At 30.1% G+C, this 27,620-nt stretch overlaps 13 protein-coding genes across 13 annotated transcripts; 6 read left to right on the top strand and 7 right to left on the bottom strand.

Annotated features, from left to right (window-relative positions):
* Window positions 1-78: 78 nt before the first annotated feature.
* FG386_000838 (uncharacterized protein) lies at window positions 79-1,089 on the top strand (the record flags this gene model as incomplete). Its single annotated transcript, XM_067340182.1, has 1 exon — window positions 79-1,089. The coding sequence occupies one exon, from the start codon at window positions 79-81 to the stop codon at window positions 1,087-1,089; it is 1,011 nt and encodes a 336-aa protein (XP_067197027.1).
* A 62-nt stretch (window positions 1,090-1,151) lies between these two features.
* Window positions 1,152-5,954, bottom strand: FG386_000837 (uncharacterized protein; the record flags this gene model as incomplete). Its single annotated transcript, XM_067340181.1, has 1 exon — window positions 1,152-5,954. One exon carries the CDS (start codon window positions 5,952-5,954, stop codon window positions 1,152-1,154), a length of 4,803 nt encoding a protein of 1,600 aa, XP_067197026.1.
* Window positions 5,955-6,497: 543 nt separating this feature from the next.
* On the top strand, window positions 6,498-9,196 carry FG386_000835 (uncharacterized protein; the record flags this gene model as incomplete). Its single annotated transcript, XM_067340179.1, has 3 exons — window positions 6,498-6,774; window positions 6,823-6,915; window positions 6,963-9,196. The coding sequence occupies 3 exons, from the start codon at window positions 6,498-6,500 to the stop codon at window positions 9,194-9,196; spliced, it is 2,604 nt and encodes an 867-aa protein (XP_067197024.1).
* A 203-nt stretch (window positions 9,197-9,399) lies between these two features.
* FG386_000834 (uncharacterized protein) lies at window positions 9,400-11,418 on the bottom strand (the record flags this gene model as incomplete). Its single annotated transcript, XM_067340178.1, has 1 exon — window positions 9,400-11,418. The coding sequence occupies one exon, from the start codon at window positions 11,416-11,418 to the stop codon at window positions 9,400-9,402; it is 2,019 nt and encodes a 672-aa protein (XP_067197023.1).
* Window positions 11,419-11,454: 36 nt separating this feature from the next.
* Window positions 11,455-12,453, top strand: FG386_000833 (uncharacterized protein; the record flags this gene model as incomplete). The annotated part of the gene is made up of 1 exon (XM_067340177.1): window positions 11,455-12,453. The coding sequence occupies one exon, from the start codon at window positions 11,455-11,457 to the stop codon at window positions 12,451-12,453; it is 999 nt and encodes a 332-aa protein (XP_067197022.1).
* Window positions 12,454-13,483: 1,030 nt separating this feature from the next.
* FG386_000832 (uncharacterized protein) lies at window positions 13,484-14,605 on the top strand (the record flags this gene model as incomplete). Its single annotated transcript, XM_067340176.1, has 1 exon — window positions 13,484-14,605. One exon carries the CDS (start codon window positions 13,484-13,486, stop codon window positions 14,603-14,605), a length of 1,122 nt encoding a protein of 373 aa, XP_067197021.1.
* A 150-nt stretch (window positions 14,606-14,755) lies between these two features.
* Window positions 14,756-15,852, bottom strand: FG386_000831 (uncharacterized protein; the record flags this gene model as incomplete). Its single annotated transcript, XM_067340175.1, has 5 exons — window positions 14,756-14,847; window positions 14,916-15,218; window positions 15,267-15,332; window positions 15,379-15,589; window positions 15,646-15,852. 5 exons carry the CDS (start codon window positions 15,850-15,852, stop codon window positions 14,756-14,758), a joined length of 879 nt encoding a protein of 292 aa, XP_067197020.1.
* Window positions 15,853-15,987: 135 nt separating this feature from the next.
* On the bottom strand, window positions 15,988-16,820 carry FG386_000830 (SNARE protein; the record flags this gene model as incomplete). Its single annotated transcript, XM_067340174.1, has 6 exons — window positions 15,988-16,137; window positions 16,187-16,243; window positions 16,288-16,414; window positions 16,463-16,575; window positions 16,619-16,688; window positions 16,738-16,820. 6 exons carry the CDS (start codon window positions 16,818-16,820, stop codon window positions 15,988-15,990), a joined length of 600 nt encoding a protein of 199 aa, XP_067197019.1.
* A 76-nt stretch (window positions 16,821-16,896) lies between these two features.
* Window positions 16,897-23,412, top strand: FG386_000829 (uncharacterized protein; the record flags this gene model as incomplete). The annotated part of the gene is made up of 1 exon (XM_067340173.1): window positions 16,897-23,412. One exon carries the CDS (start codon window positions 16,897-16,899, stop codon window positions 23,410-23,412), a length of 6,516 nt encoding a protein of 2,171 aa, XP_067197018.1.
* A 206-nt stretch (window positions 23,413-23,618) lies between these two features.
* On the bottom strand, window positions 23,619-24,183 carry FG386_000828 (uncharacterized protein; the record flags this gene model as incomplete). The annotated part of the gene is made up of 2 exons (XM_067340172.1): window positions 23,619-23,678; window positions 23,866-24,183. 2 exons carry the CDS (start codon window positions 24,181-24,183, stop codon window positions 23,619-23,621), a joined length of 378 nt encoding a protein of 125 aa, XP_067197017.1.
* A 152-nt stretch (window positions 24,184-24,335) lies between these two features.
* Window positions 24,336-25,100, bottom strand: FG386_000827 (uncharacterized protein; the record flags this gene model as incomplete). Its single annotated transcript, XM_067340171.1, has 1 exon — window positions 24,336-25,100. The coding sequence occupies one exon, from the start codon at window positions 25,098-25,100 to the stop codon at window positions 24,336-24,338; it is 765 nt and encodes a 254-aa protein (XP_067197016.1).
* A 137-nt stretch (window positions 25,101-25,237) lies between these two features.
* FG386_000826 (actin family protein) lies at window positions 25,238-26,584 on the bottom strand (the record flags this gene model as incomplete). The annotated part of the gene is made up of 3 exons (XM_067340170.1): window positions 25,238-25,372; window positions 25,422-26,460; window positions 26,511-26,584. The coding sequence occupies 3 exons, from the start codon at window positions 26,582-26,584 to the stop codon at window positions 25,238-25,240; spliced, it is 1,248 nt and encodes a 415-aa protein (XP_067197015.1).
* A 195-nt stretch (window positions 26,585-26,779) lies between these two features.
* Window positions 26,780-27,598, top strand: FG386_000913 (uncharacterized protein; the record flags this gene model as incomplete). The annotated part of the gene is made up of 1 exon (XM_067340257.1): window positions 26,780-27,598. One exon carries the CDS (start codon window positions 26,780-26,782, stop codon window positions 27,596-27,598), a length of 819 nt encoding a protein of 272 aa, XP_067197102.1.
* Between the last annotated feature and the right edge of the window lie 22 nt (window positions 27,599-27,620).

The following is a 27,620-nucleotide window of genomic DNA, read 5'->3' as shown; positions in this document are numbered from 1 at the left end:
ACTTAAATCTCACAACTGTTTGGCGGGGTTATTTCTATTTCTAACAAAAAAGTTACATCTAAAAATAATTTGAGAAAGATGATATTCATTCTTTATGATAACAAAATTGCATTTAGTGCTATTATATTAGCATTTATTGTATTGTTTTATAATATAGGGCAGGGGGTTGCTTTACAAAATAAGGTATTTGATGTTAAAACGAATGAAGTAATTCAAACAATCGATGTGGGGGTGAACAGTTACATCAGTGATTGTTCGTTTTTACAATCAAGCTTGTTAATTTCACCTATAATTGGTAAAACAAAGCCTATATTAAGCGAGTTATCTTTTGAATATTCGAATGAAAGTTTAAGGTGTCATCATTGTAATAATTTTAAGCTTGAATCATCCGATAAAATACTAAATAAATTGTTTGATCCACAAGGTGTATTGAAGCAATCATCGGGGATTTTGAGATATGGTTTTTTTAATGCGCTTTTTAGTCTTATAAATGAAAAGATTAAAAATAACTCAGGATTAAAATATGTCATTCACCCCACTCTACTTAATAACTCATTGTCAAGCTCGGATTGTGTAAATTTGCTCAGAAGTTCAAATAAACATTTTGAAATAAGTGTATTTTCAAAAATAAACACTGGAATATTTAAGATAATATGTGATAGGGTAACAAAAAATGAATCAATTCTAGAAATGAGTTTGTGGAAAAATGAAATAAACGGAATTTTGAGATCAATAAAAGAATTTATTTCACTGATTGAAAAATATTTGTATACAAAAAAAGAAAGTAATTTAAAAGCTGGATCAGTTTTAGTTCCTAAATTAGCAGTAACAGGAAGTGAAATCAAGCAAAGATACATAAAATTAGTATCACAAATGGAGAGAATTAGAAAGAAAGAGCCATTATTATTTGGTTCTTTAATTTTTAATAAGAAAATGGCAGTAAAAATTTCAACGCAATATATTCCTAACGGCGAAAATTTAATTTGGAAATGCATAGAAATAATAAAGCAGAATAATCCGGCTTTGATGAGAGAAAAATATCAAGAGGAAATAGTTAAACAAATTTGCAGAGTTTCAATGGGAAGTTAGGAGATTAGTTGTCTAAAAAATAATTTGGAAAACAAAAAATTGCGATCATACTATAAAAAAAATTATTCATCCTCATCATCTTTAAGATTTTTATTTACATCGTACAATGCATCTCTTTCGTTCTGGAAGCTTGAAAGTTTAATTTGATACTCCTTTCTCATTTGATTCAATTCAATTTCTAGCTTCTCTTTCTCCTTTTTCAACTCATCAACCTTGCTTGGTATTGCTAACTTCGTTTCTGGGTAACCCAATCCTGTCAACTCTGCACTATTTAATTCCTCGTCTATTTGCTTGATTCTGTCAACTTTTTCTGCTTGAGAAATTAGAAAATTGAGTGTTCTTTCGTAGTGATCATGCCTTTTTTTTCTGAAAATTCTCATTTTTTGTTCGAATTTCATAAGCTGACCTGCTACCCTTTCTGGAGCATGTATCCAATCTATATCCCTTTTAAATTGTAGTGCACGATCCTTTTGTTGCTGTAGAATAATGTGTTTTTCAAGTATCATTGGTCTTGTCTTCTTAATTTCCTCTCTTGTAACCCTATCACGTTCTTTTACAAAAGTTTCCCTCATTCTATCCTTGTTTTGAGGAGAGGCAAATCTAAAGGCAGCGGTTGACTGCTGGAGATCCCAATTTGCAGAAACTTCCCTAGCAGCTTCATGTAATCTTATTCTTCCTTCTCTTATTTGTTCATCTAGTATATTTAATCTTGTAGATAATTCTTGTTCAAAAACAGAATTAGCGTCTTCAAGTCTCTTCTGAACTAATTTCAAAACTTTTTCGTCATAACTTGGTTGCCGATCATCCTCAAATTTACCCTTGTCATCTAGTGAAATTCCAGTTTCAGTTATAGTTAGTAAATCAGTTATTTTTGAAGAAGTTTCTTGCCTTGTAATTGGAACCAACCCAAAGTTTTGATACATTAGGCTATCTAATGAATTTCGCATTTCTGCACATTCAATTAAAATTTCTTCTTTCTTTTCGATGTAAAAGTGTTTCATTTTTAATAATTCCCACCTAGATTGAATAAAATTCCATTCTAAAATACTTATTTCACTATAAAGAGTTCCATCATCAATTGCACCCTCTGATTCAAATGATTCTAAAGATGTGAGTATATTCAAGTCGAATGATTCAAACTGACGTATATTGTCCATATCATTTTCTTGAATGTGATCATTATATATACCAACATTGAATAAGTTAACTTTAAGTTTTTCTTTGAATTTTTTTATTTCTGGAATCGCAGATTCAGGAATTTTTTCTTTCAAAGAATCAGACTCAAATTTATATGTCAGCAACTTCAAATCATCCCTTAGTCTCTTTTCATAGTCTAAAATTAATTTCATGTTCTTCTCATTCAACCATGTATTCGCTTCTATCAATCCCTCATTTTTTTTAATTCTTTCAGAGAGTGCATTTTTTAAATTAGTGATCTCAAAGTACTTTATATCTCTATCTAACTGCATTTGCAAAATTTCACTCTTTTTTTGAGTAATACTTATGTCTTTGCTAATATTTTGTTCCAATAATTTTGAGTTTATTCTCAAAGTATTTATTTTTTCCGCATAATTTCTTGACATATCTGATTCAACAATAGTATCTAATTCATTTCTTTTTTGTCTGAGGTCATTCATCATTTTAAGGATTTTTTTCATTTCTTCGGTTGACGATTCAATCGCCTCGTTAGTTTCCTTTAGAAACTGCTGGTAATATGGATGATTTATTTGTAGCTGTGATTGACGAAGTTGTTGCCTTGTAATAAGTTCTACATGACGATTGTACTCATTGTTTAAAAAAATATATGTATCTTGCATATCTTTAATGCGCAACTCCCATTGAATAGAGTACTCTATGGAATATGTGCTGTCCCACATTTCATTCAAATCAGCAAGGCGCTTGTTAATAACATGTTCAATTACAAGCAATTGTTTTGCCAACTTTTGTCCTTCAGAGTCAAAGTGTGAAACCATATTATTTTTCTCCTCTTGAAGTCTTACGATTAGAGTCTTTCTATCTTGTAATTCCTTATTGCTAATTTTTTGTGGAATGATAGGATATAGGCCTTTACTTCCTAGAGTACTTATTTTATTCCAAAGTTTGCGTGGAAGAATTCTAAATAAGTGTTTTTCAAATAATTGTCTTCTTCTAAGATGTGTATTTTTTAGATCTTGTATTTTATACTGATAATCCAAGCGTTTATTATACTCCTCCATTTTCGATTGTATGTATTTACTCTCTTTTTCCTCCAGATCCTGCTCCCAATTCATCATACTAACCATTGTTAGTGAATTAACAAGTTCAACTCTATGAGATATTGCTGTATAATCTAGTGCTTGGTGAACAAAATTTGTTATTTCAATCTCGGATTCTGTAATTTTGCGGTTGCTATTGCTAATTTGGTACATCAAGTCACTCCATTCCGTTCTCATAGCGAGTACATCTGTTGAATATTTATCGATTAGATCAAGAATTGCCTCCTTTTTTTGATTTGAACGAATAATTTCATCCTGAGTGACTATTGACATAATTAATTCCTTAAACGATTCTTCAACTTCAACCAATTGTTGAAATTGCCTTCTTGAACTTTTGTCTAGCTTTTCCCTTACCATTCTATTTTCTGTCATTATATTCTGTAATTGGTTCCACTTATCCAACTTGTAAGCACTATTTGTTTGCTCTTCAGAGCGCTTACCCTCAATATTTTTGAGTCTTTCTTCTACAGTTTCTATTGCCTCCTGTTGATAGTCATCACTATTACTCTCAGTCAAAGTGTTAACATCGTCAGTTTGTGCCCCTTCAGATAGTTCTTTAATTGTAGCTATTCTGATTTCTGGTTTTTCATATGAAACCGATTTACAAAACGACCTAATATGTTGCACAATGTGGTTCGGTTGACATTTTATTTTAAGTCCTGGCCAAATCTTATTTTTTCCACTCTTTTGAGATGCCTTATTTTCGTCAATCATCGTCATTATTGCTTTTGAACAATTTTCAACCAACTTTGTATCATCTCCATATTCAAAGTAATCGGGACAACGAAATTCTGGTGAAACAGGGTCTATTAAGTTGATAATTTCATCATCCAAAGAGGCCTGGATTATATTGAACCATTCAACTAGTCTTCCCATATATCTTTGGGCAGTAGACTTACAAAATTTCATTATTCCATGCATTTTTTCTGGGCCTAGTTGTAATTTATATAATGGAAGGTCACTTCCTGGATATTTTTCTATTCCTAATGTCATTAGCGCACTTCTACAGTTGTATATATATGATCTTATTTTTCCAGTTATTTCAATTGTTCCTTCTGTTGGTTTTGTGGTGAAGGAAATAGGTATTGAGTGTTTTGGTAGATCATTACTATATACTAAAGGGTTTGGGATACTTGCAGTTTCTACTAAAAAAAGCCATTGTAGTCTTTCATCATTAACCTCATTTGAAAATCCTTTCAGTAGTTCATCTATTATCTTGCCATCAACTCCACCCTCTTCCCAAGATTTTTTTCTATTTAAAATTCGATTATGCCTTTTTTTCTGTAGCTCCTTATCTCTTTTACCATAAATCCTTTGATAAACCATATAACAGAAAGCTTCTACTTGTTCTTTTCTATGATTCGAATCATTACCACTTATTAGTATATTATTTTTATTGTTCTCGTCATAGCCATAATATGTAACACCGTCTTCTGAAACATATTCATCATACGCTAAACTTCTTATTGCTCTTCTACAGTATTGTATAAATTTTCTTTCAATTCCGTTACTGTATTTGAATACACTAGGTATCTTCAAGTTCACTATCCCTCTATTTTTTTCTCCAATTTGTACTGGTGAAGTTGGTTCGTTCATAAAATTAACTATCGCATTCCATTCATCCTCTAATAGTGGAACTGAAAATTCCATACTCTTTATTCTGACATCAGAAAGTCTATTTATTCTTTTCGCCTCTATTTCTAAGCTATTTATAAACGATTCTATTACATTTCCTGGTAGCTTACTCAACAACTCAGTTATACTATCAATATCCTTTGATCTAAAGAATGATAGTGCTTTATTTTGAAACAATTTAGGTAATTGTGAAACTGAAATTTCAAGAGTCGGAAGATCGTCTTTAACATCTTCCAACACTGATCTTAAAATAGATATTAGCAATTTTGGTGATTTTGATTTGAATTTATCAGGCTTTTGAAGTTTTTTTTCTTTGTATGTCTCATCTAATATAAGACTATAGTCTTCAAAAGTTTCAGTGCCCATTTTAGGAAGCTTTTTGATATCGGTCGATTCTTCTGCTGAAGAGTCGTAAGATGAGAGCTCAGGTTTATTCGAAAAACTGGTATCATCCAATATTGAGTCATCAATTTTATTTAAATAATTATCAGAATAAGTACCCTCAATTGGAGACTTCTCAATCGTTTGTTTTCTTACTTTTACTTTGTCCTGTTGAGTTTGTGTAGACTTTAAATCAATAAAGCTTGATATATTTTGAAACTTAGTTACTGTTTGTTCACAAAATTCGTCAATTATTTCTGAAATTCTATTTACGTTTGAAAATTTAAATTTGTACTTTCTTTTATTCCTTGGGAGGTGGATATCTAATAAGCTATTTATTGCGGTAATGCAATTTTCCTTGTATATTTTAATCTTATCTGTTTTATCTAATGCATATTTTGTCTCACCATTTGCAAAAAAACCACCAGGAACGTTTAAAGGTAGATTTCCACATCTTATATTTGAACTTGATTTCATTGAAGCTGTTATAAATTTCCATTGTTCTTGAGGATTATCAAAGAAAGACGAATTAGATGAATATGAAGCTTTAATAATTGTGTGACAAAGCAACAAAAAAAATAACCGAACTATCATATTACTCCCATCTATAGATATACTTAAACAAAGGCTTGTGTTTTATATTTTATTAGTTTTTTAGTGCTAAACTAATTTAACCAATGCAAAAAAAAAATTACATGGAATATTAGATCCACTTAATGGCGGTAACAGTTTCTTTTTTTTCATAGCAAATTTGATATTTGTTTGAAAATAGAAACTATTATATTTATTCTTCCTGTTAATTAGTTACTGTGTTGTATTTTTATTATAAGCAGATATTTACTGATGTGAAACACAAAAAGATGCCCAATCAAACAAAAGCTTGTGTTACCTTATCTAAGTTAAAAGTATTTATTTATATGATAATATTCCTATGTATAGTTGAAAATGCAAATGTATTAATTAAATTATTTACGAATTAGATTTCTTATTCCTTTTTTTTCCAAGATTTGTGCGAGCGGTGCATATTATGATTATTAAATGCATAATCATATTGCAAAAAAAAATCATAATTTTTTGAGCTGCTCTGAGTTAGTGACAAAGACATTATTTATGGGAGTTTCTGAAAAAAGATAAATAATGTTTAAAATAAATGTGAAAACTTTCACAACTTGTTGTATTTTTATCCATTTATTTCTTCTAAATGTGATATATGTGGTAGAGGCTAGAGATTCGTTGGATAAAATTGCAAAAAAATTTTTTGTAAATAATGACAAACCTCAATGGCAACGTACACAGGCACCAAGAGAAGAAATTGCAATAATTTGTCATTTACTTTCACTTGGGCCTATTGAATGTCAAAAATATTCAGATAGAGAAACTAACGGAGCTAATCCTGGTCATGAGGATTACTTGGGTAAGTAATTTCAATTTTTTTTTGTTTTAGTATTTTAAATCCTGGTAGGGTTTTTCATTCAATATGGAATGTTTGGAGCAGTTGCATTTGCTAATTTAAGACCAAGTATTTACAACATTTCACCTACATCGAACCTAGAGCGTAAGTTAAAGTAAAATAAAGAAATATATATGTTAACCAAAAGGTAGCATTGACCAGAGTTGAGAAACAAAAAATATCAGAAGTTATAAAGTTATTTAAAGTACCAAAAAAAATAAAAAATATACAGTTAATTGAAAATTGTATCTTTGATATAAATTCACATGCATTTAAATTTATAAATGGAACAGAAAATAATGGAAATAATATTAATACGGGGATTCCCACAACTATTGCATTAAAGATATCATTTCACAGTAGTTATACGAGGGAATTATTCTACACATCAGTGCTTTCAAAACAAAAATATCCAATAATACCAGAAAAAACATACGGACGTGGAAAGATTCAAATTACCCCAAGAACATACTGCTTTAAAAATGAACAAAATATTGTATTTAACGGAATTTTGATAACCGAAAAAATAGAAGGAATTACATTACAGGTGCTTTTACGATGGTTAACCTCATATGAATATTTAAATTGGATATCATCTTCAAAAAATATCAAGGAGCTCCAGAAAAGACTTGATAATCGTGCAGAAATACTTTGGAATTTAATTCATTCATTTTTTTCAACACTCACATCACTGTATATTCATTCAGAGTTTGGTTATCTAGTCCATTGTGACCTCAATACAGGTAATATTCAAATTGCTAATACTGGTTTTAAAATAAACAATTCTAATTACCAAGAAAATGTTGATTCATTGCTCAAGTTGACTCCATTAAATATAAAAATACTCGATTTTGGTACAACAAGAAGCACTATTGAGGTTAATGTTCGTAATTTAAAGTGTAATTTGCCTAATGACATGTGGAGAATTAAACTTATAGTTACAAGGCTTTTCAAATTGGATGAAACTACACATCCAAATTTACAAGGTTGGACAATTGACTTCCAGAATACAAGTATAGATCAGTCTATCAATATTAAGAGAAGTAAAATTCAAACTCATATGAAGTCTCTGGATTTATTTAGAGAGGAGTTAATGTTGAACAATGACTTTAAAAATTCAGTCGATCTTAACAGCACGTTTGAATCAATTATTGACGGTTTAGATTCTATATGTGATATTACTGTTAACCATATAACAAAATTCAAGGAACAAGCAATGTTTATAGTAAATAGAGATAGATATTACACTTCTTGTAGCCCACTTGATCCTAGTAATGCTAGAGTTGAACCAATTCGTGCATATACCCCAGATATACTTGGAAAACTACAGATTCCTCTTTTCCCGGAGAAGTCAGCATCCATCAAAAAGTCACTTAAAGAAGAAAAACAAAAATTAGATTCGAATGCAAATGTTAAAATGTCAGATAGCGCTATAAAAATGAAAGATCCAAACACTAACATATCTAACCAAAAAAGTAAAGCTGATATATTAATGCCAGACAAACCAATTGTGCAGGGTGGATTTTCTCCAAATGGTATACATGGGATTGGTATCGCAACCCTCAGTAATTCAAACAATCAGGCAATCGAGAGTAACATTGGTGGATATAAGATTTCGAGACCAGACTCTAATGTTGTTGCATCCAGTATAGGTATATTACCAGAAAACCAAAATGAGGGACAAGCAGATAAACCTATATTTATCGAGGATAAAAAAATAGAACAAGAAAAAATAAGTAAAATAACATCATTGAAACAAGTTTGTGTTTATGTTGAACAATCGAAGTCTAGGGAGGCCAGAAAATGGTTGAATAGGTTAAAGATGAAAAACTCTGTATTGAGAGATATAACAGTTGACATTCTTAATTCGGTAAATAAAGCGGACAAAATAATTCAAAATATAATTTCAGAAATAAACAAGAAGAATCAACAGTATGTTTCGGTTCAAGAAAAACTGGATATTTTCCAAGTTAATCGTTCCAAGTTACTTTACATTGCTAAATCATGCCCAATAACCCTAAATAAAATCGACGAGGAAAACAGTGAAGCAACTGAGAAAGTTAACGTTGGAATAATAGCATTTGAAAATGAAAGACAAAGGATTCTAAAAAGGTGTGAAGGCTTGAGGAATTTTGTTCCGAAAAACGATGTGGATTCAATTAAAGCCTCAATGAAGACAAACGAAATTATAGAAAGGGGTAAATCACTTCTTCAATATCGCTTCCACATAAATGATGCCCTGAAATATGCATTTGAGTTATTGTACAAGGGTGTTAGAAGGGTACAACGCCTTGTGGAATTATCTCAAGAGTCAATGAAGGGTGACTTGTTATTAGAGGAAAATTTAGAGTTATTATTAGATAAAATTGCAGAATACAAAGCTTAGACTCAAATACTGACTTAATACCCTAGGTATACTTCTTTAAACAAATCTATTATTTTACTTATTTTATATTTTTTTAAACATTGATATACATAAATATTCACAAAATGAACAATATATTTTGAAATAAATGAATATTTTTAATGTTTTTTTTCTTTTCTGATTTTGTGTATAAATGATAATAAAATAGAACCTCATTTGTAGGTTTATCGCCAACTTTTAACAATTATATTGTTCTTTATATAATTTCTTAACGAAATAAAACAGTCAGTTGCAAGTTCCTTGATATTTAGAGGTGGAGCTGTGGTATTCATATTATAATGAGTATACCATGGTAAAAGTGATTGGAAAAAAACAAAAATAGGGTCTGAATTCAGCGAAAGAGTCCCAAATTGAAAATTTTGAGAGGTGTTACTCGATGCGAGCTCATTATTTTCGCTCCTGAAATATGCTGGTAGGGTTGGATTCTCTGAAAATTCTGAAACAGAGACATCTAAATATCTGAAAATATTGAACCTACTTCTCATTAACATACTCCTACGATTGTTAATGAAATTTTCTATATTTTTTTGATTTGTCTCACCTTCTGTTAACAATTTACATAAATGGCTCGAACAAAAATGAAGCCATTTTATATTGGAGGTTTTCTTCCATAAGACAAAACACTTCTCAACATTTGCCTCCACTAATAATCTTCCAACAAGTAAGTATGGATATTGATTAACATTGTTATTTTCTGAAGTACCAAACTTACAAAATTTATCTAGTAGGCTTAAAAAAAATTCATTAATTTTATCCCATGTTAAATTGTAGTCATCTGCTCTCTGTTTGGAGGAACCCTTGTTAAGTTTTTTAATGAAAAACAAAATAAATTCAGGAAATACCAACAAGGACTGTAATAAATAGATACTACAATTCTGTGTATTATCTGAATTATATTCTGTATCCAAAATTTGATTCATATTAATGAACTGGATTTGCGCGATGAAATTATCAACAGATTCTAGGTCATCTTTGAATTTGTTTTTTACATATTTCATGTATAATGACAACGGAATCCCAAACGAAAAATTTGGAAGAATATAGCAAAGTGGGGTATTCACTTTGTTGTCGCAATTTATGTAGGATGATGAATCATTATCGATTTTGCTACTGTTCCACGTACATAGATTGTAGAATTGGGACAAATAGTAATTATTAACATCTATAAAAATGTCTATTGAAGATGAAGAAATGGCAAAATAATCAATGTGTAAGAGTGAGTGAAAGCGATCATGAGGTATATCCATAGATATCAGCAAAATACAATATTCAAGTGCTGTACGAAATAGGCCTCTAAACCCAAGACAATTCATGTAATAGCCTATTGTTATATAAATGTCTCTACTTTCAATTTCACTGGAGTTAATATGGGTTCTCGGACAACCCTTATAGTAAGTGAATGGAGAAAAAAATGGATTTAATGATGATTCAAATACGTAAATTGCCTTCTGAAGGAAATTAAAAGTGTTTTCATGTTCATTTCTTAACATACTTATTTCTGCAAGCTTGATTAGACCATTGAAAAAAAAAGGATTTTTTTCCATAAAAACAAATATATCATCCAAAAGCATTGAGTTCACAAGTACATCAAAAATTTCCTTTTTCTTAATATATCCAATATCAAATGAAATGGTAAACTCATTCTTTTCTTCAATATAATTCATGATTATTCCAGACTCATTTCTATTTAAATGTGGCCATTTTGGGTCGCCTTTCACAAAGTAATGCTTCATGTTCAAGTGCTTGTTTCTTAATGACATGTGCTTTCGGTTCATAGTTTGTTCAACTATCCTGCTTCCAAAAATTGAGCTTATTTCATTATCACAGTCGAACGAGGACTTGTTCATTCTTAGACAGCATTCCTTTAAATTTTCTCTTATTTCACGCTTAAATTCTTTTTGATGCTTCGCATAATTACTTACAGATTTCTTGGAGTTATTTTTGAGATTTTTTTTTGGGACTGGACATAAAATATCATCCTCTTCGCATTTAACTTGTTCAAACAAAGGGTTATTGTCACTTTCGTTATCACTTGAAGCTAAAAGACTAAATTTTGATTTATTTATAATGTTGAAACTCTCATGATCAGTATTACAACAAATACCCTCTGTATCATCATTACTTAGTTCAGTGACTATATTATTTGTTTCTTTGGTTAATTTCTTATATTGTCTCGCAACCATCCTTTGAACTGATAAAGCGGTTTTTTTTTCACTTTAATGAAGCGTAAATATTCACAAAGTAGTTCTCAAATTAGTCACTCCGACCACTACAACAGTGGGAATGGAGCCAGTTTAAGAGGAAATAACATCTTTTATAATAATGAACATATTCAGAATACAAAAATAGACAAGGTAAATAAGGGGCACTTTTATAATATTAATGGATTGTTTTCATATACAAATAAGCCGAACAGAACTGAAATTGAACCACAATCGAGGAAAACAACAAATAGTTCAGCTAAGAGAAACACAAATTCAGTTTTTTCTAGAAGAAGGAATTTAGATTTTCAGAAAACGGAAGAAGGTTTTATTGATAAAAATGAAAGAAGGGCCGGAAAGAACGCAATAGAATTTAATTTAAAAGGAAATAGTTCAAATGAAAAGATAAAAATAGAGGAAAACGTAAGCTCTGATAAAAAGAAAAACACTGAACTAAACAAGAGTTTGATTCCACTTGAAGACTGTGTTTCAGAAGGCATAAAATCGCAAATAATGAGCAGTCAAATGGGAAGACAAGAGCTTGTTTTACTAGCGAAATCAATCATCAGTCTATTCAATATTAAGGAGGCTAGCGACGAAGATAAGATATTCTCTGAAAAAACTCAATGTATGTTGTATCTTGATTATTTAGAGCTTAGAGCTAGAAAAATAAGCAAGGCTATTGAAATTTATTCATCTGAGAAGTTGTTTCACTTGGGACTTATTAATACTCTCAGTGAAATAATGAAAGTTGAATTAGGTAATATAAAGGATCTTATGAATGATAGATTATCTGAAGAAAGTGATATACAATCATTTTGGAGCAGATGTGAAGCTTTGTCTGAGAAAATAAACTTAATGAAGAAAAGAAAAGATATAGAGGAAGAGATAAAAAGTGAGAAATTTAAGTGCGAAGAAATTGAACTTGAAATTACTGAGAAGAGAGTTAGGTTTGAAGAAAAATTAAAAAAAATTGATGAAATATGTAGTTTAGTTACTGGTTTATCTTCAAAGTAAGATTTAGTTATTTTAAGTGAATTTATACAATAATCTAATTATACTTATTTTATTACAAAAATTATTAATTTTTTTTAATTAATAAACTAAAAATTTCTCAACTAGTAGAATTATGTGTTCAAATACAACTCTTTTGATTCATTATTATAGGTTGAAACATTTTAAGATAACTTGATATTCGTATTGTTTTTTTAGTATCTGGAAACGTCCCTATTAATTAAGTAGAAGGGGTATTAAATTAAGATAGTATTTTTGAAACATAAGTTGCTGCTTTGTAAAGTTTACCTTTTAAATTTGATTCCTAACGAGCTGTTTTCGAGTCTTGTTTTAGTTCAGAAATCCAAGAAAAAGAATGTGACATTAAATGATTAGTTTTTAGACAGAGTGATGCGGAAAACATAAAGATTTTATATACTAATAACCAATGATACTTAGTAAAGACATTTAAAATAAATTTAGTATTAATGTGAAACAAATCTTATAAAAACACTATTTTTACATTTATAAATAAAATCTCAACTAAAATTATTAAGATTTGCAGCAAATAATTCCAAAGCTTCAAAAATAATCAAAAAAAGGTTACAATTTCAAAGGAGAATGATCGCAATAAAGCGAGTATTCCAAAAAAGATATCAAAAACGCAATGTTTATTTTAGACCAATATTGATTTTATGCGTGTGGTGTTAAGTAAAAGTGATTTTTCGTTAGGTCATTACTTTGTGAATTTTGGCTCATGAATACCTCCCGAAACAACGTATTGTCTACACACGGCACTCCAAAAAAAACTCCGTCGTTACAACGATAATTAATTTCCGGTTATAGTTTCTGGCTGGAGAGATAGTGGGGGTGAGAATGCTTTATGTTAGTAAAGACAAAACATGTCTATTATGAATTCTGTTTCTGGTTTTTATATCTTATTTTCGGTCTTTGATTATTTACACTGCTCATTAGAAAGTGTCTTAGGTTTTAAGTAAATTGAAATTTTTAATTTTTTTTTTAAGAATTTACAGACTACCATTCTGTAATAAATATGGCAAATGCTTTGTTGAGTGTTGAGGAGCTCACCAGATTTCGTACTAAACTTTGCAAAAGAAGTCTTAAAGATGGTTGCGACTTCGGACCACTACGTTGCCAATATTCTCATAATGTTTACTGGCCTAGAAGATGTCCATTCTATCTTTCTGATCCTTCTGCACTGAGGTATATCCCTGATATCTGTCCAGATATTACTATTCTGGATCAGTCTTCAGGAAAGATTGTAAGTATGTGCAATAGAGGTGGATATTGCCCTTTTGCACACTCGATAGAAGAAGTTATTTATCATCCCTTGCGCTATAAGACGGAAATATGCACTGCCTTTCAAAAGGGAGAATGTAAAATATACTATTGTCACCTAATACACGGACTTGCGGAAAGAAGACCTTCTAAAAATTATACGCTTCCCTTTACAAAAGGAATTGATTTAACTAAATACCCAAATGTTGCTTTGGTAGATAAAACGTCTTCGGAGATAAGCAATGCAAAAAATACTGGTTTTATGCAAAATCAGTTAAGGATAAAAGAATTTCTTGAACCAGAAATTATTTATGATATTTATTTAGATGGTAATGCTAAAAAAGAATCGTCTTTTTTAAGTGATATACATACTTATAATCCACATATGTCATCTTTTTTTGATTTCAGGTTCAAACCAGGATTGTTAATTAATTCAAATAAAACTGACTATATTTGGAGCAAACATTTTGGCTCAAAAAAAGATTCACACTTATTTTGTCCTGATCCTTGTTCTGAAATCAAAAGCTTAGTTTTTAAATGGAGAAAAATCATTGAGAATCCAGAATTGCATTTGAGTACTTTTAATTTTGATAACAGTGAGTATTGGGAGACTGCCTCCAGCGGTCTAAAAGAAGTAATAGATATAATAAATACTCTTAAAACTCTTTATTGTAAGAAGTATTGTGATATTAAGACCTTCGATGGAGAAGTCAAATTTGGAGAAACAGAGGTTAATCAATCAGATTACGGTTCATCAATATTCTATGAGAAAAAAAATAATATCACTCTTATAGGAGAAGATCATGAAATAAATAAGTGCACTATTATAACAGAAAATTCAAATAATTCATTATTACAATCTCAATTACAACTCTAGAGAATAATATTATTTAATACTAATATTTAACCATTTATTTGGGCAATAGCGGTAATGATTCATATTCAAATCCTGTTTTTTTATATTCGGTTAATTTTCCGTCTTCTCATAAAAAGCAAGAACATACCTGTGGTGCTTTCTCTGATATATCTAATTGTTGATTTGGACTTCGCATACATATTTTCTTTCAAGTTTTTGAATAAATCTGATAAATTGAAGGCCATTGTAGTCTTCCAGAAATTCTGAATTTTTATTTTTACAACAGATGTCTTTGACTTTAAGGTATCCGGGATTTTAATTTGAATATTACTGAGGATATTAATATTATTTACAATTTCTTTTAATTTTTGTTTAATACCAAAATAGGTATCTTTTATCACAATTAGGAAGTATGCTTTTTTTAATGTTTCAATCATACGTCTAAATATAAGACTTATACTATCAAATGCCAATAATAGGTATTTTTTGGATTCAAGTACTCCAGGCAATTCAGATATTAAATCGATATTAAAAGATGGTAGTGAACATAGTATGTCCATCATTCTAGAATAAGATAGGGCCAACATTAACATTAATATTATTAAAAGTTGAAAACTTAGCACGATGCATGTTCCTAAAATTTGTGAGGTCATGTTTAAAAAATAATTAAGGAAAAACTAACCAATAAATAAACCTGGTGCAGTGCTCTTGCATGTATTACTCTCAGAAATGGTAATAAAACCACCAACTAAGAAGGTATTAATTTAAAATAATAATTAAATCAGTAATCTTACCATCATGTATAATGACCAAAGTAGGGATAAGGATGAATAGACCAATATTTATCCATGACCACAATGCCTCTTTTCTAAATGATGGAAGTTCATAATATTTAAATGCTTTTGTGATAGCAATCTTTTGATACGGAGCAAATGAAATAATTGAACATAACAATGCCATAGAAAGCGAAAGCAATGCAGAAAAACCATTCACTTCATCAAGATTCTTAAGTGCCGAACAATATTAGATATGAGATATGCTCAAAATGTGTAAAAACGTACCTTATCACATGTTGAATTAACATTTACTTGAAGAACTGCTAAAGAAATTAATGAAGTTGATAAAAAAGCACCGAAACCAAAGTATAATACTCTTGCAACTTCATCTGTCACTTGATTAGGTAAAGGTGTGTCACTAATTGGTGCAATTGTTGGGCTTGTTGGGGCAGTTGGCTTCTGCTCATTCAATTGTTTTACTTTGAAAAACATCTTTAATATCAAACTCTACTTTACAGATAAATGAATTCAATTAAAAAAACCTCATGCACATGCAAACCAGAGCTTGCAGACAGCATTAAAAAAATACATGCAAACACATGTTAACATGAATTTGTTGTTTGAAAGCTATTGCAAGTTGCAACAAGACTTATTCGTTTTTTTTGAAGTTTTAAACAATTTTTTTGAATAATCAGACAAATCTTGACTTTTTTGAAGCAAGATATCAAGGTTTTCACCTCTATCTAAAAGTGACCTTAATGAAACATGCATTGCCTCCTTGAAAAGATGTTGTGAAAGTTGTGATATGGTAAAAAAAAGAACTTACTGATGCTCTCTCAACTTTAATTTGTGACTCAAAAATAGAATCTGTGACTAGTGGATCCTGAAAAAAGGTTTTTATAACTTAAAAAATTTATTTTTACTTACTTTATATTTTTTAATGTAATCTTGTAATTCTTTTATGTGAATTTGTTCTTTTATACCTGTCATTTCTGTATTTAAGTACTTTTTGTTTAAATCATAATATAGTTCATTAATACAAGAGAAAGCAGACCTATTTTATCTAATGAGTAAATTTCAATAAAACTAAATTAAAAATTACCTTGAAGGATATTCCTTATCACATGCAGCCAAAATTGTAGTACCATCCGCCCATTTAAAAGAAAAAATAAGAAATTTATCGTGAGAAATAATTTCTCTCTTTCCAAAATCCAACTGAAAAAATTAGGATAAATACAAATATTTAATATTGACTTACCTTTGGTGTAATAGATTTTACAATAAAAGCTAATACTTCCTTAATCGCGTTGCGCTCAAGAAACGAAAAACTGTTATGTATAAGGAGTGATTAGAAAATAAAAATCAGGAATAACATACCTTGATAGATTAAAGCAAGATGATATAAGTTTAACGTCTCCATCATATGTCTCCTTACAAATAAAAATAGAAAATATTTTCATTTTAAGTTTAAAGGCAAATAAATGATCAGACGCGCTCGAAGGCTTTTTATAAGTAACAATTTAGAGGTATTGTGAAATGGATAAAAAGGTCAAGCTTATTTGTAAACATCCACTAGGGATCATTCCTTGTACAAACGACCCTGATATTTACAATGTATTCTCGTTTAGCAGTGATCAGAGAATCGTTGATATGCTTTTTTTTGAGTGCTCGTGTCCAAGAAAAGATAGGTCATTATGTTCTCATATTAGAGCAATAGCTAGTAAATTTCATAACAGGTACAGTCGTGAATTATTTACAATTTTTAAGGTGATAAATGAAACAAATGTGAAGAATTCTCTTTCAACCTGTATTGACAAAGCTGAAAATCATCAGATTCTTTTGAATCGGTCAATAAATAAGCATTTCAAATTAAATGATATATTAGATGAATCAGAGAGTAACTGCTCCGGGTTGAAACAAAAATACAAAAGGATTATTGTTTCTATATTGAAAGTATTGAGCTCAATTTCATGGAGACATTATTTAATAAAGACTAAGAATCAGACCTTTTTTGATTCAATTAATAATGTCCAATCAACAAGGGACTACCTTTCTCTTGAAAAATTACTAGAATCAATAGATTTATCAATTTCTAGTATCAGTAGTCAAGAATATTCTTCTTCGGTAGACTTTTTTATAGATTTGGAAAAATTATCACTTGAAAAGTTAGAGATTAAAAAACAGATATCTATCGTCGATTTTTTTCAGAGACTAATCAAAGGTAATAAACTAACAGCAGATAATAAAGGTATAATTATAAAAAATATGGTTAAAGTCTTAAACACTAATGACGTTGACCTTATTTTGAATGTTTATACGCGTGATTTTGAAACTAAAAAGGTTGAAAATATCAATTTTTCAAGGTTTTTACAAAAGGTAGCAAAAGTTTTGAAGCGATATCAATTGTCAGGTAATCAAGAATCTGAATTATTAATGGATTTAATTTTATTTGAGGTGTTTGGAGTTTCATTTGAATTCATTGGTATTGAAAACAAGGCAATGTTAGATAAATTGCTGGTTTCGAAAAATAATAGTTCGTTTAATCCATTGATTGTGGACGCCATAACACTTAAACCACAAATCAAAAATTTGAACGAGCATAAAATAAATGAAATAAATAGTATTTCAATAAGTGAAATAACAAATATCATTTACTTTGCACCAATATTGGTTAATTTGTATGACTATTTACTTTGGTTCTCTACTGGAAAAAACTTGATTTTTGGTGATCTTGGAGATTTTATTGAAGATACGACAGAATTAGAAAAGCTTAATAGCTTCTTCTTTTTGAGATTTTCTTATTCAAATAAAGTATTTTTCAGAGATGCAATAGAATCTTCAATTCTAGACAATAAAATAAGTATTTATAAAATAATAAAGCCAAATAATGGGACAAACATCACAACCCATAATTATTATTATAGTATGATTGAATCTATCATAAACTGTAATGCAAAGAATACAATTAATTATTTTATTGGTGGTTGTCTCCAAGAAAATAGTTTAGATGGTTTTATTTCGCTTTTCACGGAAGAACAACTATTGAGTGATATTACTGAAACAGAAAATCTTATTTTAGGTTTTGATCAATTTTTTATTTCAATTCTGGAGATCTGTCCACCGATATTTATGGCAGATATTTGGAAATATATTATTTATCCACTCAGAAGTATTGTGCCATTAGATGAAGAAGGCCTTAAACTGTTATTATTAAAACTTTTTGAAAATTCTTCTTGGTTTTCATTTAATAATCTTCTGCAAATTATGCCGAGTTATGTTTTAAAAGAGTTGAAACACAAAATATATAATATTGGTACTACAATTGACGATTTAATTGTTGAAAATAGTGGGCTTGGAAGTATATTTTTTCCTCCTAATTTTGAATTTATTGAAGATGAAACTCATGTCAATATTGGAATCTGCAAAAAATGCCTCGTCACAAAAGTAAGTGATAAACTAGACAAAAGTTCATTTATATCATCTATTCAACGAAGAAAATTCGGTTTCTCTAGCGCATGTCCCGAGTTTATTGCAAATTTTTCCATGATTATTGAACAGTCTTGTAAGAACTTATCCTTAAAATTATATTCGAAAATTCATCATTATATTCACGAGTTAATTCAAAATGCTGATGATAATGAATATTGTTCTTGTATTGGTAGATTACCAACTGTTGTATTCGTTTATTATTCTGATGGCGTATTATTACTTAATAACGAAATAGGATTTAATGAAGTTGATATTGAATCTATTTGTAATATAGGCAGTAGCTCAAAAAAATCCTCAAATAAGATAGGCTGTTTTGGTATTGGTTTTAAGAGTGTATTTTCAATTACAGATACTCCCTACATTTTTAGCAATGGCTTTAATATTAAATTTAATTCAAAATCGATCAATGGTGCTTACATCTTTCCAGAATGGGTTAATAATGATATTAATTTTATTATTCCATCACATATCCAGAATTCGAATTTTGAATTTGAATTTTTACATTATCAAACAAAATTTTGGCTTCCTTTCAAAAATTCATATACTGCAACTAAAGCAGAAATTGAAGACGATTTAATTCTTTTCACAAATAATTTAAAGAGAATTAAAGTCATTAACAAAGACAATGTTATTATTATTACCAAACATGAGGCAGTAATTTCAGATGAATTAATATTAATAAAAATAAGGAGGAGAGTTTATTTTTCTGAATTAATGGATGGAAAAAAGAGGAGACCAAGAGAAGATAAAGATGAGGTACATAGAAAATTTTTAATTGTTAGGTTTAATTTGGAAAAGTACTATGAAAATAAGCCTAAAATACTACATAATTCTATCAGAAACCCAATAATATCGATAGGTGTTGAGTTGTCCAATAATAATGATTCATTCGATGGTATGTGTATCACAGACAATGCTAAAGTATATTCTTTTTTGCCTATCAAAGAATGTGGATTCAGGTTTTTAGTTAATGCAGACTTTGAGTTAACAACATCTAGAGAGTCTATTTCTGTTGACTCAAATTGGAATATTTTTATCAGAAATAATATCACAAATGCTATATTATTATCAATAAAAATTTGGTGTGATTTAGATAATTTCCCGTTGTTAAAAAAATCATTTATAAATTTACTACCATCAAAGAATGATTTAATTGACCCTTTTTTTTCACCAATAGTACAAGACATTATTAAAGGATTATATTTTAGGAAGTATATTTTCACAATGAATTACATGCTAACGTATCCAAGGAATTCTGTTTTCATTGACAAAACAAAGTCATCATATAGATATTTTTTGAAATTATTTCCAAATATTGACGAATTTTCATACTTACTCAACAAGTACTGTCAAAAACAACTCATATATAATTTTTTGGTTGATGCTAGGCAAAAGTTAGTTTTGCAGGATTTAGGAGTACATGAATTTAATATAGGAATGCTGGTTGACATTCTACATGGATTAATTCATGATTTTTCGTACTTTGGTAGAAACTATAATTGGTATTTCAATTTATTCTTGTTATTAGAAGATTATTTTATAAATACTGATGGTTCAAATAAATTCAAGTGTAAATTACAACACCTACCACTATTGATAACTGAAAATGATCAATATGTTGAATACCTGAAACCGGAAACTAACAAGAAACAATTATTTCTTTCAAGCAACAATTTTCCTTCTATACCGAAGCTTAATATACACTTTGTTAAGAATAAATTTTTGAATGAATTGAGAGATTATTTTGGGAATGAGCTATTTTATAATAAAGTTATTAATTTTATTAATTTTATTGGCCCATATTATATAGATTCTTCTGAATATGTTAATATTATTTTGGAAAATATGACAAAGGTAGAGTTAAATCCTGATGAATTGATTCTTTATACAAGTATTATTGCTAATCTAGTTACTAATAAACAAGAGATTCTCTCCAAAAAATTATTTGTTGTTAATTCAAATGATGAAATATTACCTCTTTCCAAATTCTTTGTTCTGTTTAATGAGGACAGTGACTCAAATATTTCTGAAAACATTGTCGAGTTATTTAATTTTGACCCCGAAATTACTTGCTCATATAATATCTTCTTTAATGTATTGAGTCCGAAATATATTAAATATGGAAATGTAAAAATGTGGAATACATTTTTCTCCTTTTTTGGATTAACACATATACCATTTTCTTTCAAGGAATTAAAGATAAATATGAATAACATTTGTAATGTGCGTGAAATATATAAGAGATATTGTCTTTTTGATGATTTTACATTTATTGAACATCTAAAGAACTTGAATTTTGTAATTGAAAATAACGGCGAAACAGTTGACTATATATGTTCAGGAATAGATGTTTTATCTTCTTTAATGAATAAACTTTTACAGAAATACAGCAATAATATTGATTTAAAAAATTTGATATTCTTAATTAGTTGCAACTTATACAAGTTATTTCATCGTCATTGGGAGGAAATAAAGGTTTTTTGGGAATTAAATGCTCACAATTTTAATTACAAATCATTTGCCTGTATTCAGTTTACAAACTATCCCCTTTTTGCATCTGTATCAGTCTTTCAAAATAACTTTATTTTCAAGGGCCTTTCTTCTTCTAGAAAGCTAACCTTTTTTAAAACAGCAGGGATTAGTGAAATAATTTCGAAGTTTGTCAATTTTCTGTATATTAGTCCAGAAGATCAAGTAGATTTAAATATTCTTGAAAAAGCATTGGGAGTCTACGTTAATATTGATATTGAATATCTTGTATTATTGTTGAATTCTATCAGAAATAAAAATGGAAATTATATTGACCTTGTATGCGTGGATAAGTTTTATATTGATGATTATATACATATAATTGATGCAATTGTTTGCTTTTCAAAAAAAGATAAAATTCAAAAAATTATTTTTAACAGGAATGATTTTATTTTTCCTTATGAAAAAAATAAAGAAATCACTTGGAAATCTTTGAATGATTTGTTTTGGGAAGATGATGAAAAGATAATTCCAGAAGAGCTTTCACTTTCATACATATTTGAAAATACATATGACCTGAGTTCTTCTTTATGTGAGTTTTTTAACTTTTTTGTTACACAACATGGTGTTTCATTGAAACCAACTGATAGACATCTTAATTTGTGGCTTTCCAATATGTTCAATAATAATAATTTCATTTCTAGATCTTCAAGTGAATTTTTGGTATATTCAACCATTATTTCAAGGTTAATTAATTTCAAGTTTGATAAAATTAGGTCTGTCCTTCACATACCTGTTTTTGTAGGAGATACCGAACATTTTAAGTGGGTCAAATACGATCATATTAAAAAAAACGAGAATGAGTTTTTATTTTCCAGCTCGCCTTACTTTTACTATTTGTTTCACGGGAAAAAATTTTTCGAGAGAAACGTGATTTGGTCCCCTTATTTTTCACTTTTTTCGATGTCATACTGTATTCCAGAGGGTATGACAGTTTATTTTGATAGTTGGAACTCGCTTTTTTCTAAAAGCGTGACAATTAATGTGGACGGAATAGACTCCATTACAGATGAAATAGGAAGTTTATTCTACTCGAATTTTATTTTTAACTTCCTTGGGCCTCTTCTCGAGGGATCCATGAAAGATCGCATAAGTATGAATTCCAGAATAAATTGGAGAAACTTGGTAAATGGAAAGATAAATATTTTATATTCTAATTTGAATGTTAAATTCCTTTCCTATAGATTTAAGTTGACTGGTTTCTTTGATATTGAAACGGGATCAATATATTCCATCAGTCCATCAAAAATAACCTCTGACCAAGGGAAGAGAAACGTTATATTGAGTCTACTTTTATTTGTTGATTCATTTTTCGACAAAAGCCGTCTAAATTCTAATTATTTTATAATTGCAAATAATGTTCTAAATTCGTTTGATAATTTAGATAAACTAGAGCAAATAGATATCGCAAAAAGTTTGGGTGAATGCATCAGAAAGGTCGAGTATGACTTAAATGAGAGTAGAATAGATATGAATTACTTGTTTTCAAATTACATTGAAGATCAAAAGGTATTAAAGTTTAGAGAGTTAAGCAATAACCAATCTAAGTTTGAAGTAAATAGAGGTGGTATTAAGAATATTCTGAAAGAAATAGGTAGAAAAGGAGAAGAGCTTGGATACCATTATTTACTGGAAAAGTATGAAAGGCAAGTGATGCAAAAGCAGCTTGCAATATTTTGGGTCAATGAAAATGAAGAAACTGGATTACCATACGATCTATTAATGACTTTCAATAACCCCGAAGATGGCCTAGAAAATTTTAAGATTTATGTGGAGGTTAAGTCTTCATCCAATAGGAACAAAGAAAGTTTCCATATAACTACCAATGAATGGGAATTCGCCCGGATACACAGAGATTATTGGATCCTGTTAATTTCAGGTATAAAACTTAACAATTCGAATGAGAGTATTGGATACAGAGTCATTAAAAATCCTCATGAGAAATGGAAAACAGGAAATCTACAAATGATACTTTCAACTAACGAGCTAAAACAAAAAAGGGATAATAGCCTTACGGTTGAGGACAGTATATGAACTTCCGAAGTTTTTTATATACCAATTATGAGTTCTAATTGCATTTATAGACATACATATTATTATGTAGATAAGTGCGGCTGTAACATGTAAATAGTTGGAATTTATAGGCAAATCGAAAAACAGCGAGATATATATACATATTTCACATAGATAGTGTGGGGAGCTCACGTATCTGAACAATATACCATGTGGGATTCCATATTTTAACTCTTTTTTTCCCCTCCTGATGTTAGATAAAGCAAGGTGACTTTCGATTTGTAGTACTGAGAAAAGAATGAAGAAAAGAAGCTGATAAATTGCTGTCTTTTTCGATAATTCCGGAACTGAACATATTGTTACAGGCATAGCAATATAATATGATAGACCATATAAATACACAAAAATACTCATTTTGCTGTACTCTGTGTTGTGAATACAAATAATTTTCTCTTCGAAACATCTTCTAATTACGTGTAATAAAAACAAAATAGCCCTGTAGTTGGTTTGATTTTTATAAATATAACATAGTGTTGTGAATGTACCCACAAAGTAGAAATGTGAAAAAAGAGTTTTATTAACAGTAAGCTTAGAAATTCCATTAGTCAGTGTGTCAACTACGGTTACTCCATCAGCCTGTAAACAAGCTCCAGAATTAAGTTTCCCATGAATAGTCAGCAGACTTACTCCGCGGAAGAGACAGGCGAGAATCACCATCGATGCTGAAAGCACAAAGTAACATGTTAAAAGTTCATGAATCTCCAATTTCATTAATCTATCAAATTCTATCATTTATTACTCAAAAATCAAGGACACAAGCAAACATACGGGGGGATAAGGCGGACTCACATGTCAAGAAGACGGGAATTTGGAGGTTAATAGCCTTGTAAATCAAAGTACAAATAGCAAATATTATTTAATTGTCAAACTTATTTTTAACTCATTCAACGCCTGATATATCTCGAATCGTATGGATCTGCCCTTGAATATCTAGTTGGTGAGTGGTATCTTGGGGGATGGTAGTCATCCGCCCTTGGAATATATTTATTATCGTAGTATCTACTACCATAGTAGCAATCATTATATCTGTTATATTGTTCATTCCTTTGATGGGATAAGTGTTGATATTCATACCGACCTCTGGGTTGTTTGTAGGAACCACCACGATAGGGGCGGGCAGCATACCCCATCCTTGGATTACTATATTTTATGGAGCGATATTGAGGTCCCTTGTACTCTCCAGGAGTAGGGTCGTATGGCTTTGCACGCCTAGCAGTCTCAACTTTCAGGTTTGAATCTTGATATTCCTTTCCGTCAACCGCGTCCTTTGCACGCGCAGCTTCCTCTTCATTACTCATCGTGACAAATCCAAAGCACCTACTCTCACCAGTTAGAGGATTTGTTACCAAATGACAATCTTTAACATTACCATAATCCTCAAATAAGTGACGCAAATCATCCTCCTTTGTTCTTTGTGAGAGTCTACATACATAGAGTGTACAAGATGGATCATCACTGCGATCATCAACTTGAGGTTCTTTATTCTCCTCTACTTCCTTTTCAGAAGGTTCTTGCAATTGTTTCTGTGAATTCTGTTCATGGACTATCTGAGACTCAGTGCCCTCAACTACTTGAGATTTTGAATCTGGATTTTCCTCCTCCATTTTCCTTAATATGGGTCTTCTTCCCCGTTTCTTTGCCACCGGCATATCACGAAGGAAATACTGAAAATGAGAAGGTCGAAAATGAAGGGAACTTCCCCGCGTGGGACGCAGAAAAATGGCGCCTGTAACAAATAAATATCCCAGAAATGTGGGTAAAAAGTATTAAAGGAAATAAATTGTGTCTATGTTTTGCCTTCTTCGTTGTACTGATTTCTAGAAATTGCGAATGCATCAAAATTAAGCTCACCCCATAATGAACCTCCTTTCCACGCTGAATATTCTGGTCTTTCACTACTCCTAATGTATACTGTCCAATCCTAGAGAGGGAGTTTGTTACATCCGTATTAATTTTTTCCTTGAACTTACCGAAGGCAACATGGAGATAATATCACTCCTCAGTCTTTTCTCAAAGTTTCTGAACTTTGTTGTTCCCCCGATTAGTACAATATTGTTTGCAAGCATCTCTTGCATCTGACTTGGACATGAGAGAATAGACTCTACAACCATTTCGGCCAACCCCGCAAATCTGTATCCGTAGTAATTAGGGTTGAATAATAATTCCGGAACAAATATACGTTCTGTGTGGAGTCTGATGTACTCCTTACAGACATTCTTATTTTGGATTTCATTTAAGTGTTCTGCATTCTCTTTAATAAATTTATTATTCTCTAACACTTCTGAATTTGTTGGTGCAATGTGATCACAAAGATAGAAGTTACTGTTTCTGTTACCACTGTGGCCTTTTTGCTCTGGTAATTTTATAAAATGTTCCAGCAACCTTTCACTCCCGTTTGATTTTGTGCTGTTAATTTCACTTTCAAATTCACATGAAACGTAACAACTTGCCTCCTTTATTTTAGATACAAGCAAAGAGTTCCTAGAGAGATCTATTTGCCTAAAAGATAACGAATTTTTAAGTGATAAATCAAGGTGGTAACCTCCAATATCTATTCTACGACATCCCTCCTTAATTGGTAATCCTTGGTAAATTGGAATACTAAAGCAAGACTGATATCCACAATCTAATATTAAATAACATGGATTTGGACGGTCAATATCAATTGAAGGAATATTATTTGGAGTGAATGCGAACTGGGCTAAGTTAGGAGGACTTGAAATTATAGCCCTTTGAAAATGAAATTGCTCAAAAATCATTTCATAAAGGGCGTGTCGTAAAGGCGTAGGGTTCATAAATGGCTCTGTAACAATAATTCCTAAATTGTTTGGAGATAAGTTCATCTTATCAAATATGTAAGTCCAAATATCGTATTGTAAAGAAACGTCTACTAGCAAACCTTCAGAAAAAGGGCAATAAGAAAAATATTCATCAAGTCCAAAAATTTGATCTGAGATGTATATTTTATCCTTTCTTCTCACTTTCCCGATACAATTTGGAAGACAAAATCTAATTATCGATTATTTATTAACGAATTGCTCAAATTTAATTTGACTTACCTTGGAGAGTCCTCTCCAGAAAATCCTATTTTTATTGAATGTGACCCATTATCAATAACTAAAACCTCATTCATTTCTTGAAAACTCCAAAAATATTTAATATTATTTCTTAAATTTAAATAATATATATCGCCAAATCCACATTTTATTTTTTTATGTGAAATTTAAAAAGAAGGTACTATTTCAAAATTTGCCTTATAAAATTGCTGCTCAATTATAAGTAGCGGTATCATATTCAACATTTTTAAAATTTCAATCACTTGCAGAATATGTTAAATTATAAAATAATAATAGCTATTATTGGAATTATACTTACTTTTGATGGGGTGATTTTACAAGATACAGATGAAAAGGAAAGTAATTCAATCTTTTTTGATTCGCCGTCTGAAGATCATGCACTCGGTATTTTTAATAAAAATACTTCAATAAAAGTAATTGCCGATGACTTAGAACTCTCAATTTCGAGAGGATGGTGGAAACTTTCGAAAAGTTTAATAATAAGAACTCATGAACAAGGGTTAGACTTTAGTGCAGTTGTCCGTTCTGCAGAACTTACAATAAGAAAAGAGTTAGACGAATTAACAAGATTACTAAATAAAAAACACGATGAAATAGCAACTCTATCACCTGCTTTCCAATGGGCCCAATCATTGGACAATATATATTTGAATGTAAAATTTACATACAGATGGAATGCACCGGGTGCGCTAAAAGTTGAAAATAAGACTCTTCTAATAGAAAAAAACACTTTCTACTTCTCAGGTCTCGGTTCACATTCACATGAGAAAAAAAAATATATTTTGGAGCTTGAGTTATTTGACGAGGTAGACCCAACCCTTTCAGAATGTTCTTCTGGTTCAGTTGGGAAACTCTCATGTACACTTATGAAAAAAAAAGGGAATAACAAATGGCCTAGATTACTAAAAGACAAGAATCTTAAAATACTGAATATGCACGTCTGGTGGGAGATGAAGGAAAAACATGAGAATGATTTTTACAAAGATGACAATTCAACTACTATTTTTAACAACAATAAAAACAGTTCTAGTAACAATGAAGTAAATAATACAATAAATGATGAACTGTAAACAATAATCAAATTGAAATTTC

The sequence above is a fragment of the Cryptosporidium ryanae genome (genome assembly GCF_009792415.1).
Source record: "Cryptosporidium ryanae isolate 45019 chromosome Unknown contig_18, whole genome shotgun sequence".
NCBI lineage: Eukaryota > Apicomplexa > Conoidasida > Eucoccidiorida > Cryptosporidiidae > Cryptosporidium > Cryptosporidium ryanae.
Note: the sequence above shows the minus strand (reverse complement) of the source record. Positions and strands in the feature narration are given on the sequence as shown.